The 19,295-nt window shown below is 34.8% G+C and overlaps 1 protein-coding gene across 9 annotated transcripts in view; it reads left to right on the top strand.

Annotated features, from left to right (window-relative positions):
- The window catches only part of REPS1 (RALBP1 associated Eps domain containing 1), an 83,440-nt gene that overhangs the window by 52,452 nt on the left and 11,693 nt on the right, over positions 1-19,295 (top strand). For 2 of the 9 annotated variants that reach the window (XM_019029623.4, XM_019029626.3), the window contains exons 9-13: positions 5,838-5,959; positions 9,460-9,540; positions 14,824-14,911; positions 15,628-15,729; positions 18,330-18,402. In XM_019029623.4, coding sequence (XP_018885168.1) covers positions 5,838-5,959; positions 9,460-9,540; positions 14,824-14,911; positions 15,628-15,729; positions 18,330-18,402 — 466 coding nt within the window. The remainder of the gene's footprint in view (positions 1-5,837; positions 5,960-9,459; positions 9,541-14,823; positions 14,912-15,627; positions 15,730-18,329; positions 18,403-19,295) is intronic. The other 7 variants (XM_019029627.4, XM_055391219.2, XM_063707895.1 and 4 more) reach the window with 5 other exon arrangements.

The following is a 19,295-nucleotide window of genomic DNA, read 5'->3' as shown; positions in this document are numbered from 1 at the left end:
AGTGCTTTTTAATTTTGCCACCAAATTATACCCCCAAAAAAAGTAACATTATCTTTCTCCCTGGCCACCACCACCCCACCCCCCACTCCCCCCCACCCCCTCACCCCCCGCCAAGATGGAGTCTTGCTCTGTTGCCCAGGCTGGAGTGCTGTGGTGTGATCTTGGCTCACTGCAACCTCCCCCTCCCAGGTTCAAGCAATTCTCCTGCCTCAGCCTCCCGAGTAGCTGGGATTACAGGCATGCGCCACCATGTCTGGCTAATTTTTGTATTTTTAGTAGAGACGGGGTTTCACCATGTTGGCCAGGCTGGTCTCGAACTTCTGACCTCGTGAAGCGCCCGCCTCGGTCTTCCATTCCCAAAGTGTTGGGATTACAGGCATGAGCCACCACTTTTTCTTTCATTCTTTGTTCTTTATACTCCATTTCCACTATTTCCTCTGTAGATTTTTAAGACAAAGCTCCAATTAACTGTTTTCCTCTTTATGGAATTTTAGTATTTATTTTGAATGGATTAACTTTAAATGGATTTTTTCCCATGTTTAGCTATCTTTGGATAATAGGAACCTCCTATATATTGTAGGTAATATTCTTTGAACTATAATAATTGAGTCAGATGTTGATCAGTACTGTAAAAACTCGGCAAGTTCAGTTTAATAAGAATTTTGGGTGAATATTTTGTTTATTTTCAAATCTTGTTGGACACATTTTTACTTTGATTTTTTTAAACCTTTGGTTTTAATTGAAAACAATTAGTTTTCTATGTAGACCCTCTTTTAAGGTAGTCTTACCGAATAAGTTTCATAGACCCTTATAAGGTCTGCTTACTAAGTTTCCATTTTGTGAAGTGTTGGGGAAAAGTGGAGTTCATTTTGGAAATAGAACTTACTAGTTTTTTGATGCATATAATATCATTCAAGAAAAAACAAAGCACATCTTAAATTTTATCTTTCTACATATGCATTGCTTATGCCTGTCTTTTAAATCTGAATGAAAAAGTTACCATTTGCAGTTTTCCTTGAAGACGTAAAAGTCATGAACACTTGTTTTTCATTTTCCGTATTTTTTTCTTACAAGAATAATACTCTTCAAATAAAAGTTATTTTTGCCTTGATAAAGTTATTAATGAGGTTGGAACATTGAACCTTCGTTATTGAATAACTTTCTAGATTTGTTTGCTGCTTGAAAGCAAAATAAGTTTTAAACTGTAAGACTTTAAGGGAGTGTATATATTTCTGTAAGATTAATAACAGCCAGCAGTCACTTTTGAGACAATTTTTTAGTATATCAAGTATAATACTAAGAAAATAAGAGAAATTTAGGATGTGTAGGTTACAAAGCTAGAATAAAACCAAAGCTCTGAGAAAGAGGTTGTTCAGCAGGTACACTGTACTGAATTGAATTGGGGAACTTTCCAGATTCTTTGAAAGGATAGATAGGTGAAACTTCTTCCAGTGTTTGCAAACTTAAAATAAATGTGGAATAAGCCGTAGGTCAGTGTGATCATACTGGGTTGTCTCTTTCAGACACACTTTTGTACGTGGAAATACTTTTTGCATAACAGCCCTTTTGGGGTTAACTTTAACGAATAATTTAGGCTCATGCTCTTCTTTTTCAGCCCTGATGCTCTGATGATGTCAGGGGCAGAGCAGAACCCACAGGAGGGAGGCAGGGTTGACACAGTGTTCCAGCAGGAGGCTAGGTTGGAACACTGCATCAGGTAAGAGTAAAACTACACCCCTGCCTCCGGAAAAATAGTCTTAAAGACTAACATTTGTGGGTGGGCAGGAAGCTCTTTGTTGGAGTACTTATTTGGAGCAAAGTTGAAGGAGGTACAGTTTATTTCTAGACTGAATGGTTGTCCATAGACTCTTGGTTTCTAGAACATAGGAAAGAAGCAATGCGTAATTTGCTAATTTATCCCAGAAACAATTTTTGGATTTTCTAGGACAGCAATTTTTCAAACTTTTAAATCTTTTTTTCTTTGGTTGGTTTTTGTTGTTGTTGTCGTCGTTGTTTATTTCAATGTGGAACAAACTTTTAAATCTTAAGACCCCTTTAGGCATTCTTAAAATTTGTGGACCCCAAGAGTCTTTGCTTACATGGGTTAAATCTATCAATACTTACATTATTAGAAATTAAAACTGATTAATTTTTGTTTTTACTTTAAAAAAGCAATAACAAATCCATTACCTATTGGCATAAATATTTTTAGGAAAATAACCGTATTCTCCAAAATTAAAGAAAAAATTGTAAAAGGGGTGGCATTATTTTACATTTTTGCAAATTTCTTTTACATCTGTCCTAATAGAAGACAACGAAATTGTCATATTTGCTTCCACATTGTCTGTTGGATATGTTGTTTTGTTTGAGGTATACCAGAGGTCTAAAAACTAAGCCCTGTGAGATAGATCCAGCCTACTGCTCGTTTTTGACTAGCCCACAAGCTGAGAATATTTTTTCTTTTTAACTGTTGAAATCAAAAGAATATTTTATTACACATTAAAAATTGTATTAAATTCAAATTTCAGTGTCCATAAAAATTGTATTAGAACACAGCAGTGCTCATCACTTATTTATGAATTGTGTAGGACTGCCTTTGCACCATAATGGTGGAGTTGAATTGCTGCAACAGATACCTTATAGCCACAAAACCTAAAATAGTTACTATCTGGCCTAATATAGAAAAAGTTTCCAAATTAAATCTAGCCTCACACAATAAAAGGAAGGACTATTTCATGGCTTTTTCAGATAACGTAATTATTCTTTGGTACTACATCAAAGCACAAATGGTAATTTCTTAAAGGTTACTTGCAGTGTGGAAGCTGAAGCCACTTTAATGCATTTTTTTGTACTTTAATTTGATTTTATACCATAACGCATTGGATATTTGTAAAATATCAGTTCATTGAGTTACACACATCTTTCAGATGTTGACATCTTTCATTATAAAATATTTAAAAAGTGCGTTTGCTGATTTCACAACATATCAAGCCTTTAAGTGCTGGAAGCTCTTAAGATTATGGACGTGGATATACATTTTCCAAAATTTGAGTTTTCCCTTGAAACCTTCAGCATTGTCATTAGTAACCATTGGAAACAAATACTGAAAAACATTGCTTTCCTTGAAATGACAAGCTCACTTTGTTCATTTTTGAGAAAATGCCTGTGCAATACCCAAGTCCGAATTATTATAGATTATAAGCTGTTCTTTCAGGAAAAATGGTGTTCCATGAAAAAAATGGCTTGTTCAGCTTACAACTGAATCACACAAGTACTTTTCTCTGAGACAACCATTGTACTTTCATATGCGGCAGAAATGCTGTGTGTATGTATTTCCCATTTTGACACATAGAGGAAGATGTGTTTTTAGGGCTGAGATTTAATAAAATTAATTTGTACTGCTTCATGAACATTCATAAGTGAGATCAGCATGCATATTTATTTATATTTAATGCTTATGTATGTGGGGGGGGTAAGGAATACAATAACTGTAAGTGAAGAGTACAATAACTATATTTTGTCGCCACTGCCTTGATTCAGTGCAAATGTCAACATGGGAAAAGCATTATTACAAGAATAGTTTTCACCTTTCAGGTCTCTAAAAGAGTCTTGGGGACTCTTAGAAAGGGGTCTGTGGTCCACAGTTTGAGGTCTACAACTCTAGGAAAATAACTCTATTGAAATAGCGGTAAAGTATAATTATTTGGGTGACTAGCATTTCACTTTGCAGCCTCAAGCAGCTAGACCCACTGCAGCTTTGTACCAGTGAACCAGAAATATTCCCAGAATCTGTCCCAAATCATAAGTGCCCTGAGGTGGAGGTGTGGTACAGCTTGGCCCTAAATTTGTCAGTAGAAGAAATCGTGAGAACTGTGGTCTTGAAAGCCCAACCAGGACTTACAGATTGCCCTAAGATTGATGTTTAAAAATAAAGTAATAGAGTCTTGCTTTAAATAAATTCTTTCGAAAATTAGTCATCTTGTAGTTAATACTGTTTTAATTCTGTTTATTTTCTTCAATACTCACCTGCTTTGGGGAATCCCTTGAAGATACTTCTTTATTATTCTCCTGGTAGACTTTCACTTTCAGTATATTGTCAAATTTATAGCTACTGTTTCCCTTTCCCTTTGTTATCACTGGGGATAAAGTTTCATAATTTTTTTTTTCCCAATGAAAACTATCCAATGAGGAATTTGCTGCTATTGTTTATCCTAAATAATTTTTTCATAAGTTCTTCTCTAAGAACTTTGAGTTGAGGTCTTCATAGAATAATATGTGAAGTCTTCCTACTTCTGTACTACCCAGACACTTCTATTGAGAAGATATAGGACTTAAGAAAGAAATAATTTCTGATCTTAGAAAACAAAAATCAATCAGAATACAATTCTGGACTGCAGATTAGAACTTGCAATGTGGTATAATTATAAAGGTATAACGTCTGGGTAAGTAAAAAGGAAATATTTTGAGGGAGGCATGTAACAATAGCAGAAAGGACATTTTGAGAACTTTTTCAACTGTCAGTACTTAATTGTGGTCCTAGGAAAATGACAGTAAAGGTGAATGAAGTTAAATAAAAAAGAATACACAAGGCAACTGATTCAGTAAATACCTGAATGCCCGTATGTATTAGGCCCTATGTTAGGCACTAAAACTTAAAGGATTTACTAATGAATGGATTGAAAAGTTAAAAGCTATACATTGCTAGGTTATATTATATGGATGTCTATTTAGAAATCTGAAGTATAGTGCTAACATTTAATGGCAGCTGTCTTTCTGATGGAGAAACTCAGGTGCTGTTTCATTCAACTTGCCCATGGTCAGACACAATGATATTGTAATGATATTTTTGATATGAGTTCTAAACCGATTATGTACTCCCTGTTGACTGGGGTTATATTCAAAGCCAGCTTGGAAGAATCGGAATGAGAGTTTAGTGACCTTTGAAATTTCCTTCTGTTTTTAAATATAATTTAGAGTTATTTTAAATTAAGCTTAACTATGCTTAAAAGTAGAATATGATACCTCAAAATACTTTAAAAACCATTTTGAAATAGTATAATGGATTTGTAACTATCTCAGTTAAGTCTGTAAGTGCCAGTGAGCTTAATAATAAAAGTTAAGTTTCAGACAGGGCTTACTGACTTTGCTTTTTTCCCGTGGCTGGGGACGCTCTCCTTCTGCTGTGTGCCTTGCAAGTATGTTCTGTTTTTTTGTTAACGAGGGAGATTTGTAGAGGATATATGAGTGAATTAGTATAAATTGGCAGTTCCCAAAGTATATTCCAAGGGAATACTGAAGGATTTTATTTGATGAAAAGGATGTGTGTCTGGAAAAAAAAAAGTGATTTAAACAAAGCTTATTTTAAACTTTGAGACATCACAAGTCTTGATATACAAATGTGCATACGGATGCACCAACAGAGAATTATTGTTTCCCCAAACTTACTTGAGCAGAAAACCTAATTTTTCAAAGCCACCTTACTGATGAGTATTCCATGGAATAGAATACACTTTGGGAAACTGGTATAAATCTATTTCTGTTATCAGAAAATGATTTTAAAGCATGTGACCTATTGCAATATTATTATGTATAACCTTCTTTTTATTCCTAACTAGATTTTATTTTCATGAAAAGCTGTGGTTTTGAGTAGACCATAAGTAGCAGGAATAAGTAATGTCTGTTAAAATGCTTACTCTGAGAACATGAGGAAAGGAGATTTAGATTATATATTACTACTTATGAAAATCATCAGTTAGCTTTTTTTTAAATAAGTAAATATGCCTAAAATAAACTACAATGTAGTCTTTATAAAGAATTTCTCTATTTTTAAATTGCAGATGTTGGGGATCAGCCAGGTGAGGTAGGTTATTCAGGCTCTCCTGCTGAAGCTCCTCCAAGCAAGTCACCATCGATGCCATCACTAAACCAGACATGGCCTGAGCTGAATCAGAGCAGTGAGGTTAGCAAAGCTTTCCTTTTCTTTCATTAAAAGTTAACTCTTTTAAGGTAAGATGTTCCAAAGAGGGTAATTTCAGTCTGTCTCTTCCAGCATGCATGCATAATTGAGAGAACATATCAGATATACTATGATAAATGTTTGTAATTATGTGACTTTTTCGAGGTTTTCAAAGTATATATTCTGTCATTTAATTTCCACCACTTATCCCCATTAAAACCTTGTGAGTTTAGAGAGGCAGATTCAGAAAGTTTAACCATCAAAAGGTAAATGACTTGGCCAAGATCTCATATCCAGTGAGGGACGAGAGCTAGGATTTGAACGTAAGTCCTTTGATATCTAGTCAACTGCCACATCCACTGTGTCACACTGCCTTCTCAGTCCTGTAAACAAGGTATGTAATAGTACATTTGGGATCTTAGCATTGGAAGTGATAAAATAAGTGACTGATTCAGTTTCCATATGAAGAAAGTATGTTTTACAACCTGAAAACTCTGTATAATTGGTTTTCTTCAATATAGAATGTTTAGCCATATTAACTGCATTAAGATGTGTCATATATGACCAAGCACAGTATGCAAAATGGAATTTGGGACAAATGCACTGTTCCCCAATTTCTTTGAAACTCCATTATGTAAAGCATCAAAAGGGCCACTGATCAGAATAAGGGAAGAGGACCTGAGGCCCTGCCTCCCCTAAAACACCTGCTTAGGCCCCTCTATTAAATTTTAGTGCCCTGGAGAGCTCCATTTGGAAACCACTGCTGTAGCCTATTAGAGCAGTTTTCTTTGTGAACAAGTTACGTTTTTTTCTTATTTTTTTTCTTTTTGTAGCATGTAGGAAATGCTAAAAATACAAAAGTTTGTTCACTTTCAGGAAGAAGTTTTAAGCTTCTGTCCTTTCCATGCCTTTTAAAGCCAGAAAAATGCTGGGTTAAAGAGCATGCTAGATATTAATAATTTTGGACAGTTGGAAAACAGAACTAACTGGTGGTTTTATACTATTTCCTGCTTTATGACATAATTGCAGCCAAGATACTTGTGTCTGAGACATTATAACATCACACCATCCATCCTACTATTGGATGCAAAACCATTAATACAAGTGTTTTTCTAGATGAAGGGATTACACCTTGAAAGAATTTGCTAATAGAGAGGGTTTATGGAAAGTAAGGTAGTTGTTGTTGAGACACTACTATTTTTGCTGCATCTATTCATTTTGTGTCTTTTTAAAAAACCAGTATTACATTAAAAGAATATTTGTATTCCATTGATATCAGTTTGTAAATAAAAACATTCTTTCTAAAGCATCTCAAATCTAAAGCCCATGTTCATTCTAAATAAAATCGTATGTGATCATTAGAGACAGAAATGGAAGTCCCTTCTAAATTCAGGTAGTAGTACTTGCATTTTCCCTACTTAAATATTCCCATCAAGTTTTATTTATAGTATTTGGTAATGAGGTCATGAATGTCATAATTTTTTTTCGATATGTGAAAAATCAAAATGTTAATAAATCATTGATTTTGAGACATCTAATGATATTTCTAAAAATATCTAGTTAGGATGTGGAATTTAGATTACATTTTAATTGTCTTCCACAAAGCACTAGTAATCTTTCAACATAGATTTATTTAGCACCTGTGGTTACGGATAAGACAGTATAGGAGATGACCCTAATAATCTCTAACCTTTATGGAGCACTTTTGATATGTCAGTTCTGTTTAAAAAACAATACAAAAACAAACTCTTTATATATATTAACTCCTTTAGTCCTCTGAACAATCTTATGAGGTAGATAATATGTTACAGGTGGAGAAACTGAAGCACAGAGAAGTTATATAACTTGCCCAAGTTTGCACAGCATAACTGGGATTCCAGTAGTCTGGTTCCACAGCTGTGAGCCCTTAAAAATTAAGTATGAAGATGATAAGAGAGTCCCTTTGTCCTCCAGGTAACTTACATGCAGTCTTGTGAAACTAAGTTAAACTTCATGCCACCCAAATGAGGTACACAAGTAAATACCTTCTTTTTGGCAAAAATCTTCTGTAAACTTTTCTCCACAGTTAGATAATTAGGATTTTAAAACTTCCTTCTGTGTCCCTGTAACAATAATTATTGAGGAAAAAACTAATTATATTAACAGATATTGATAAGTAACTTTCCTGAAGTGATGCCGCATGATAAAAGTAATTATTGTGGGATTCTTAATTCATGAAATACTTTGGATCAGTATTTCTCAGAATATCTTGATTTTCATATGAAAACTAATCTGTAGGAAAAGTCGTTGAATTATTGTATTAGCCGTTTTTGTAGGTAATTTTCACCAGTGTGCTCATTTGCTAATATTTAATTTTTACATGTCTTCTCAACTTAAATGTCACTATTTTAAATAGTAAGTTGAACTTTGAAGCATAAAAATGTATACTTTCCCAAAGAGGATTTTGGTTTATGGGGTAGTTTTGTCTTTGTGTAAATATTCGTGTGTATACATTGTATGTGTGTAGATGTTTTTTCCTCTTTAGAGGATAACTGATAATTCTTAAGAATCAGATTTAAATGATAATTTTAATGCAATTTTAATGTAAAAATTCTATACCATTTTATTACTAAGATCTCCAAAACAAATGGAATTTACTGTAATTAATATTGACTTATCACTCCACCTGTTTTAAGAGGTATGATTTTTTTTGTGTACCTCTTTTAGAAGAGTAGTATTTCATATCAAAATACATCTGTATATAACTCATGCTCAGATGCTTGATTTGCTCTCATTGTGGCCGCATTCTGATTTTTCTAGCATGGGGTAGGGAGTGGGGAAGCGGGGGTGTCTGATTGGCAGTTCTGTCTTGTGGTCTGGCATGGCCCTGTTTGTAGTGCTGATTGCAGGGGTTGACTTGCTACAGATTGACATAAGCTCTACATATATTAATTCCAGAATTCTTTGCATTTTATCTCAATTATATTTTATTAAATATCTATACATATGTGTAAAATATGTGCACGTACATAATAGAATCATCTTTCAGGGGTCGCACTGGCAAGTCGCACTGACTTGCTTTGTTTTGAACAAAACTTTGATTCATTAGGATCACTAAATCAGTACATTAACATTTGAATGTTCAAAGAAGGATTTGATGTTATTCTTTCTTTCTTTAGTCAAGGCATGCCTCTTTAGCATTTTTACTTGGTGGACATTTATATCACTTAGACTTTGTTCCTGTATTGTGTTTTATTTTAACTCTGTAAGGCTTTAAATCTCTTCCATAGAGATTGCAATAAATCATTACTATACTTTTGATTGTGAAGCTCCTCACCTTACATTACAAGGTGACCCAGAATAAATATAAAATGTTGATGGAAAAATAGAAATTACTGAATTTTGTTAAACCTATGAAACACAACTTGCAGTGCAACCTCTGAATTACTTTGCTAAATCTTCTCCAGTGATCTTTTACTCCATCTTTCTCATCATGCTGACTTGTCTCTCCTCTGTCTGTTCAGCAGTGGGAGACATTTAGTGAACGCTCTTCAAGCTCACAAACTCTGACCCAATTTGATTCTAACATTGCACCAGCTGATCCTGTAAGTCAATCACTTAGCTTGCTTGTTTGAGATTAATTTTATTAACCCAAATTTCCATTCATTATCGTTTTTAGCTGATATGCATGATTCAGTGGAGTGCTTAGAGGGAAGTGGCGGCAGGCTTTTTGGTTTTTGTGTGCTTAATGGTGGGAAAGACATTTTTTTGCCATTCCTTTTTTCTAGTTATTTTGTTGAGAGAAAACTACGTTTTTAAAATCTGGTACATGTGTCTAGAGAAGCATTTTTTGTGACAATCTATTTGGTTAACCTTATCATTTGCTAATTAAGTGTATATTTTATATACATACTGTATATTTCAGTGTAGTGACACTTTATGTATTATCTGTATGCTTACACATCATGTAATATGTCCTACATATGTAACTATTTATGCAATGTCATCTTTTATTTTGACATGCCAAATGACATGGCTTTTATTTAATTAGTATGTTGAGTCCTGTTAGAGAGAATCAAGTTCAGCAATACAAGATGTTGGTCAAATATTCCGCTTATGCAAAGGAGCCTCTGTCTTGTCTTCTTGTGGCTTACTGTGTTGCTTTGAAAATGCTACAAAGTTCACATCCTGATTTAAAAAATAAATTCTGTCCCCATAGGGTTAATTTAATATATGCTACACCTGTCCCTTGGGTTTTTTGAAAACCTTAGCTGTTAATCGTTTTTCTCCCTGTTCACTTCTCTGCTTTTTCTTTTTCTTTCTCTCTTTTTTTTTTGTTAAAGACAAGGATGTGCTAATAAGCACTTTCCAAAAAGAAAAGAGGGAGTAAGCATAAAGTGAAGAAATGTGTAAAGGCAGAATTTTAAAAATGAGCTGAGTAGAAAGATATGGAGAAAATGACATAAGTCGTTCTTTCTAGATGATCTGATCAAAGACAGCCAGCATTTATTAATTAAATGTAAAAATGGTCTTGTCATCTAAAGAGATTTTGAAGAAGTGGCATTTAAAGATAAAGTATACCTTTAGCAGTTAATGGGCCTTTGATGTGGTTTGTTTTTTGTTTTTGTTTTTTGAGATGGAGCCTCGCTCTTTCGCCCAGGCTGGAGTGCAGTGGTGCGATCTCAGCTCACTGCAACCTCTGCCTCCTGGGTTCAACCGATTCTCCTACCTTAGCCTCCCGAGTAGCTGGGACTACAGGTGTCCGCCACCACACCTGGCTAATTTGTGTGTGTGTGTGTGTGTGTGTATTTTAGTAGAGGCGGGGTTTCACCATGTTGGCCAGGCTGATCTTGAACTCCTGACCTCCAGTGATCCACCCACCTCGGCCTCCCAAAGTGCTGGGATTACAGGCATGAGCCACCACGCCTGGCCTGATGTGTTGTATCATTTTAAAGAATTTATATGAAATCTAGAGGCTGCTGTTATATTTATTGAATTCAAACAGATAATGTACATTTTTAAAATGTTTATTTTATTGTCTATTAAGTATTCAAGGACCAGTTGATATGTAGATTATCTCTGCCTTTTGCTTCTCATTTCTTGCTACATTTAAGGCATTTATTTTTTATTTTAGTCTCTGAAAAATGTAGGAGAAATACAAGGCAATGATTGAAAACTTTGCTGCTTATTGGCAGCTGTAATTAAGATCTCTTAGGAATTGACAAGTTCTGTAAATTAGAAGTTTTATCTTTCTTTTCTTTTTAAGTTTAAAGTTTTGCCTTTAAGCTTTAAGTTTTGCTTCTCTATATTATTCCTGTCTCATTATTGTACAGTTAAGCTAATATGAAAGTACTTAATGAAAGTACTCTATATGGGAAGGAAGGTTAGATGTAGCAATAAAGAAACTATTATATTCTGTAACCCTTAAAAAATAGTGACAATAATCACTCATAGTATTATGATTCTTTGTCAGGCCAGGCAAGAACATTATGTATAAAAATCTAGAACTCAGAAACAAAATAAATTGACCTACGACTGACAGGAAATGTAGAGAAATAGTTGGTTGAATAGCAGTGATATTATTGACATTTCTTGGAAATAATATTCAGATTTGCAGCTCTAGTGTCTAAAATTATGTGGCTCATTACTTTCCTTTGTTATCTCTAGTGTGTCAGGAGGCTCTAGGAAAATACAGTGATTAATTTGCATTTTAAACTTGAATTTAGACCTCTGAATTGGATTTTAAAAAATTGTCATTCTTAAATATTTATGTTTATAATCTAATGCCTAGAAATATTTATTTTATGTTGGCAAACTTAAATCTGAACTTTTTTTCCCAACCAGTATTCTTACTTTAAATTTTCAGTTAGAAGAGTAGCCTGCTTTCTCTTAGTTGTGTCCTACAGTGTCTGTTTCTTAACCTTCATTTGATACTTACCTGACGTGTTACCCATCTACAGACCCACTACAGCCTGTAGCCACAATCCCACATGATCCTTTGCAAGGCTTTATATAAATAAGGATTATAAGTAAGTAAATAAGGCACATTCAGATTACAAGGGAATCACCTAGGGGGGGGAAACTCTACTCTTCTATTATGAATTTAACATTTTTTACAGTATTGGAAATATTTAACAGACTATTAAAAAGAAACTAAATTGTAATAATTAGCCATTTGCTCAGTAAAAGTCTGTGCAAAGTTCCAAACTGGTCTGTAGCATTTAGAGACAACCACTACACAGTGCAGTGACCCCATTTGCAAACCAGATGGTTAGTTATTAAGCTTTCATAGTTCTGATGAAATTGAGATTCTGATGGTCTTGTTTCCAGAAACTTGATCTCTTTTCTTGAACTGCTTGTCAGTTAGTAGCCTTTGGTAGAATCTGCTTCTGCTAGGATATACATGAATGAAAACACAGGAAAATTGTAGGTGGATGAGAAGTGTAATGCGTTAATTAGTCTTTGCTGTGATTGATTGCACTGCAAATATATGAAAATGCTAGTTAACATTCCCAGCTGTTCCAAGCTTTATAAATCTGATTTTATATACACATACACATACATCGAATATAGATTAGATGAATGTTATGAATTAAAGCATCTAAGAAGTTTTTCTTTTTAAAATTCCTACTTTGCTTTGTATTTGGAATAAGAACTTATTTTCTCATGAACTATCATTTTTTTCTCCTTTGATCTTGCCTTATAAAGGTAAATTCTGATTTTCTTAACAGTTATTTCTGGTATTAAATGTAAACTAAGAAAATAGTAGAGTTGCTCCTAAAGCCATGTTTTTATAACCAACATATAACTTAATATCTTAAAGGTATTCTTATAAATACTTTCCTGAGAATGACTTCTTATTATAAGACAAATCTAAACTTTCATCCATCTATAATGTTAATATTATTTGTAACTATAATTTTTGAGTTGTAGGGCAAATGTTAGGTTGATTGGTTAAGTACATGAACCCTGTCCAGATTCTTCCTGGTGTAGGGGCAAGAAATTACTTTGAATGAATTTGTTAGTATAATAGATGTAAAGAATTTGTTACAAGTTGTTTGAATTCAGAGATAAACATAAGGCAAGGAGATATGTCAGATAAGAGAGGGTGTGCCTGAACTTCGCTTTCTCTAGCAAGGGCTTGGTGTTAGCACAGTACTGTCTCACCAAAACGGTTTCCAACTTAAACTGAAAGGCCATTATCCTCCACACTAAATTATAAACTTAATTCATTACTAGATATTCAAAATTTAGGATCTCAAATTCAGTCTTTAGCAGCTGCATATACAGAGTGTGAACTGACCCCTCATAGAAGGAGCTGGGCCCCCTTGGTGATGTTTCTCAGCTGGTCTATTGCTGTTAAGCCAGGTGCTTGATCTGGTTCTGGTTTCTGCCCTGGGAGTCTCAGTCCCTAAGATCAGACCTACTGTGTCCCAGGTACACCTCTCTTTTTCTTCTTTTTCTGAGAGGCTACCATTGTCTTCATTCTCTCATCCTTTCTTTTGTGCTTTCATTCTAGTCAGAAGTCTTTATTATCAATTCCTTTAGTACTCTAACTAGACTAGACTCTCATGAAGTTTAGAAATATCAACTGTATTACAGTAATGAAAAAGGTTTAAGAAAAGTATTAGCTTTTTAGAATGGGAGTCTTGTTCCTCTTAAAAAAAATGGATTCCTTTGTGGCAGTTTCATGCTAAATTTTGAGACAATCAAATTTAAACACTTTGAATTAATCCGTAGGAACTTTGTATTCTGCCTACTATTGCAATGTCATAGGCATCTCATTAACTTTGTTTTATAGGTTAAAGAAAGTGTCAAATTTTCTTGAGCAGTTTACTGAAAATGAGTTTTCAGTCTGTTACTTAGTTTTTGGATTCTCATGAAATAGTTTATTTTAACCTCAAGGCTCACATTTGCATAATTTTATCAGATCATTCCTCACTTTTTAATATTGTCTTGAACTGTGTTTTTATAAGAGCATTTTTTAAATGTAAATCTCACACACACACACACACACACACACACACACTTTTTGAGATGTGGTCTAGCTCTGTCACCTAAGCTGAAATGATGTGGCATGATCACAGCTCACTGCAGGTTCCACTCCCCAGGCTCAAGGATCCTCCTACCTGGCCAGGCGCGGTAGCTCACGCCTGTAATCCCAGCACTTTTGTAGGCCGAGGCGGGCGGATCACAAGGTCAGGAGTTCGAGACCAGCCTGGCCAGCATGGTGAAACCCTGTCTCTACTAAAAATATAAAAATTAGCCGGGCATGGTGGCAGGTGCCTATAATCCCAGCTACTTGGGAGGCTGAGGCAGGAGAATCACTTGTACCTGGGAGGTGGAAGGTTGCAGTGAGCCAAGATCGCGCCACTGTACTCCAGCCTGGGCAACAGAGCGAGACTCCATCTCAAAAAAAAAAAAAAAAAAAAAAAAAAAAAAAAAAAGGATCCTCCTACCTAAGCATTCCGAGTAGCTGGGACTATAAGTCATGGGCTATGCCCAGATAGTTTTTATATTTTTTGAAGAGACAGGGTTTCACTATGTTGCTTAGGCTATTCTCTGGGCTCAAGTGATTCTCCTGCCTTGGCCTCCCAAAGTGCTGGCATTACCGGTGTGAGCCTCAGTGCCCAGCCTTCATGTAAATCTTTAATCACTCCACTTAAAATGTTTTTTTTTTAAATTAAGCAGATATTAGGCTTATATAGTGAGCTTGATTTTTAAATAGAATTCTAGAGCTTTTAACTTACAAAGCTTATTTTCATGCCTGCCTTAGTGTAAATGGGAAAGCCTGTCCACTGGTTTTTAGTCTTGTTTGTTTTGATTGTTGCATGGCATTAGCTTGACATTTTAATACAAATTCTTTATTTCCTCCCATTTGTCTCTAGGATACTGCTATTGTTCATCCAGTTCCCATTCGTATGACTCCAAGCAAAATCCACATGCAGGAAATGGAACTTAAAAGAACTGGCAGTGGTAAGGAAGCTGTTGCTGGTTTGTATTTTAGTTTTACATCAAACTGAAATATGTAATTATTCTGTCAAGGTTCAAATTTCTTTCATCGCTTATTTTTTAAGCTAGTACTTTCTACAATTATGTATATGTTCATGCATATTTATTTATGTTGCTGTTTTTAAAAGGAATTTATTTTAAATTACGGAGTTTTAAAATAAGGACATTTGAAAGTGTGACATTTCTAATACCCTGTGGGTTTTTATGTTCACCCTTGTAAATTTATGTTTAAAATATGTTAAAACTTTAACTGAAGAGATATATGTTAAAATAAATTTTGACTTTGAAATTATATATTTTGCTTGAACTCTTGGAATGTCTCATTTTAGACTAAATCAGGGTTTCTCAAAGGTAGATTTTTTTTGTGTAAGTCAGCGTTATAAATTAACTTACTTTACAGTTTACATATGTAGTGTTTAAGTGTGCTACAGGAATAAAATTAAGTGTGAACATGCAAATAAACTTTTTCATTATAAACTATCTTCTATTATGTCAGAAAATAAAATTATAAATAAACAGTTTTACATTTGTTTTTATTAAAAATATTATTTTGTCTTACATTTTATGGATTTACTTGCCACTTCTTTGGATATTTAAATGAAGTCTTATACTCTGAGCTTTATGAGTTTATCAGTTCAAATACCTATGTCTTGTATTTTTACCTATTAATTCTCTATTAGATCATACAAATCCCACTAGCCCATTACTTGTGAAACCATCTGACCTTTCAGAAGAAAATAAGATAAATTCATCGGTGAAATTCGCTTCTGGTAATACTGTAGGTAAGTGAAGTATTACGTCTTCCATTTGAAGTTTACTAAGTCTGGATTTAGAGTCTGACTATTTCAGATGTGTATGCATTTAATGCCGTCTTCACTAGATAAAGTAGAGGAGAGTGAACCCTTTCGAACACTTTGCCCTATCAGTGAATAAATGGTTGCCCATTGACTCCTGCTTCAATGCAGGCTTCCTGTTTGCCATCCCTCTCTGTGTAGCCAGGTTTGATCTTATGGCTCTTCCTCAGTGGTTCCTTCCTTTTCTATCACACAAGAAATTGTGTATACTTTCATTCAGCCAGTGTTAATTGGATACAGTATGCCAGGATCTGTTCTAGGCACTGGAGATTGAACAGTAAAAAAGTCTTTGCTGCTATAGAATTTACATTCTGTAAGGGAGATAAAAGGGAGATAAAAAATAAAAAATAACTCTTATATTAGAAAGTAACTAATACTGTGAATAAAAATAAAGCTGGGAAAGGGTGGAGAGAGTGCCATTTTAAATAGGATGGTCAAGGAAGGCCTTACCAAAAAAATGTCATTTGAGTGAAAACTTGAAGGAGATGAATTCAGCTGTACAAATCCAGAAGGAAAATTAAGGCACAGCGAACAGCAAATGTAGAGCCCTAAGGCAGGACCTGCTTCTACTAGAATAGCAGGCAAATACCTGGAATAGAATTAGTTAGCAAATTTGGCAGGGAAAGGTAGCAGTGGTAGGATAGTAGCAGGAGGCAGTGTCAGACTTTCTTTGACTTAGATGAAAAGCCAATCGAAGGTTTGAATGGAGGAGTGACATGATTTGAGCCTGCTTTTTAACTGGGTCACTCTGGCTCTCCTAATGATAATAGGCCAAAAGAAGGCGAGACAAAACAGGACACAATTTAGGAGATAGAGGTAATCAGGCAAGGGAAGATGGTGACAGCTTGGTGTCTAGGGTGCAAGCAGTGGAAGCGATGAGAAGTGGCTGGACTCTGGCTATATTGTGTACATTGTGGAGGAAAAGACCTCAGGAGTTGCTTTTACCTGTGTGCTATAGGATGTAAGAGAGAAAGGAGTCAAGGGTGGTTCCATGGTTTTTGGCCTGGAGAACAGGAAAATGAGGAAAACTGATAGCTGTAGGTTTGTAGAGAAAGAATCAAGTTCAGTTTCATATGCTTTAAACTTGAGGTGCCTGTTAAAATATCCAGATGGAAATATGTTCATTTTAATGTCATTCTTGTACCAACTAGATGATTCTGTGATTTGCAAGAAAAAGGAAAGAGATACATTTTGAAATACAACTAAAATAACCAGTCCCTTCAGCTTATGACTCTTGAACATATGTAGTAATATTCCTTCAGATTGTCTCTAGAGTTTCTATCTTAAAATTTCTTTTTTCTGTCACAATTCTTAGTCTATTTCTGGGATTCTCTTCTGCTTCATGAGACTTTGAGGAAATTGAAAATAAATGTTTCCTCTGCAGAAAAAGCTGGGATCCTTGGCTAATTTCATAATTGTTATTATTGTATAAGCTCATTTTATTCCCATGTCAAATTTTTAATTTTCACATTAACAATTTTAAAATTACTTTTATTTAAAATATTTCTAATTTGTCCTTTAAAAGTGACCTTTTTGTCCATTACAGAAGTAACGTATTTATTGTAGAAATATAATAGATAAAAATGAAATAATTATTCATATTCTCACTATTCCACAAATGTCTGTGATTAACAGATTCATTGTCAACTTTAGTTCTCATTCTGCACATATGTAAGTTATGTTTGTATCTAATGTGAAATTGTAATACAGTCATCCCTCAGTATGTTTAAGGAATTGGTTCCAGGACCCCCATGGGTACCAAAATCTGTGAATGCTCAGCTCTTTGATATGTAGAGTGGTTTAGTATTTGCATGTAACCTGTGCACATCCTCCTGTATACTTTAAATAATCTCTAGATTTCTTATAATACTTAATACAATGTAAATAGTTGTTTTATTGGGCCAGGCACGGTGGCTCACACGTGTAATCCCAGCACTTTGGGAAATCAAGGCAGGAGGATTGCTTAAACCCAGAAGTTAGAGACCAGACTGGACAATATAGCGAGACCTCATTTCTACCCCCAAAAAAATATACACACGCACACACACAAACACACACACACACACACACACACACACATATGCAAACTATATTAAAAAAACAGTGGTCATGCTGCATGGTTTTTTATTTGTGTTATTTTTATTGTTGTAGAGTTACTTTATTTTCTAATATTTTCTGTTTGCGGTTGGTTGAATCCTCAGCTGTGGAACCTACAGATACAGAACCACAGATTTGGAGGGCCACATTGTATATGTACTATTTTGTGACTTATTTTGAATATTTCTGCATCATTAAGTATTCATTATTTTTTCTAGACTATAACTTGCTTTGTCTACTGTGTAAATATGCCATGATTTATTTGTAGTTAATTTTTTACAGTTAATAACACTAGGATGAACTGTTAGCCTGTTAGCCAATCTTTGACTATCTCTGGCTTGAAACAGCATATCACTTATATTTGTTTGGAGTAGATAGAGCAAAAAGTAAAGAAATGATTATTATTAAATAGGACATATCCCATTTATCAGCAGATGGTTACAGTAGTTCAGACTCTTTTACTTCTGACCCAGAACAGATCGGGAGCAATGTAACTCGTCAAAGGTCAGTATTTCTGTCAATGAAAAGCATGTTAAACTATCTTGCTGCGTTTTAATGTTTAAAACTATTTAGAACCAAGCACAAATGATTTTGTTCTCTGAAAGCTGTTAGGTTACTTTTTGATTTATGTAAAAGACAAGTAATTTTGATCGTTTCCAACTTGAATAGAAAAACAAAAAGAACCCTGACTTTCTAAATGGTATTTTGTGGAAGCTCCAAAAAGAGGTGATAACTTCTTGACGATAGAAGTTTTATAAGTCCTTTTTGTACCTAAACAACGAGAATCTGTTAAGTAACACATGTATAGCCTTATGGTAAGTACCAAAAGAATTCTGTGTTTTAAAACACCATCCAAAAGCACAGCCCAGTGGTGGGCCACCTCCCCACCCTGAAGTTCTGCGTTACATATAACCTTTCAGGCACAAACAAGAAAGGTGTGGGATAGGGTGGAGGAGGCTAGAGATTTGTCTGCAAGGGCTTTACCATCCACTAAAAGCTGTGTGCAGGACAGAAGCATCTTTCTCTCCTCACTTTTTGCACGTGTTGAGTATCATTTTGCTGTGTGCCCAGTGGATGTAGCGAGGATGCAGAATCTCCAAACAGCTTAGAGTCAGAAGGCTGCTTGTCTTCCTTTCTGATTCTTCATGTAGTTCTTCCTGTGTTTCTTAGCATTCTCAGTCATCTTGGATTTTACTCTGCTGTTTATTCTCATATATGCAGATCAGATTACCAGAGTCCTTGGAGACTCTTTTCAGAATATGAAAGACTTTGGTAGCAAAGAAGTGAATCTCTAGGGCGAGTTGAGTTTGAGCATAGTCACCTCTAAAATGAGATGGCCTCTGCGGACACATGAAAGGGTACTTCAGCTTACCAAAATCCAGAACTTAATAGGTTGA

This window comes from Gorilla gorilla, chromosome 5, assembly GCF_029281585.2.
Source record: "Gorilla gorilla gorilla isolate KB3781 chromosome 5, NHGRI_mGorGor1-v2.1_pri, whole genome shotgun sequence".
Classification (NCBI taxonomy): Eukaryota; Metazoa; Chordata; class Mammalia; order Primates; family Hominidae; genus Gorilla; species Gorilla gorilla.
This window is presented reverse-complemented; position numbering and strand designations above follow the sequence as displayed.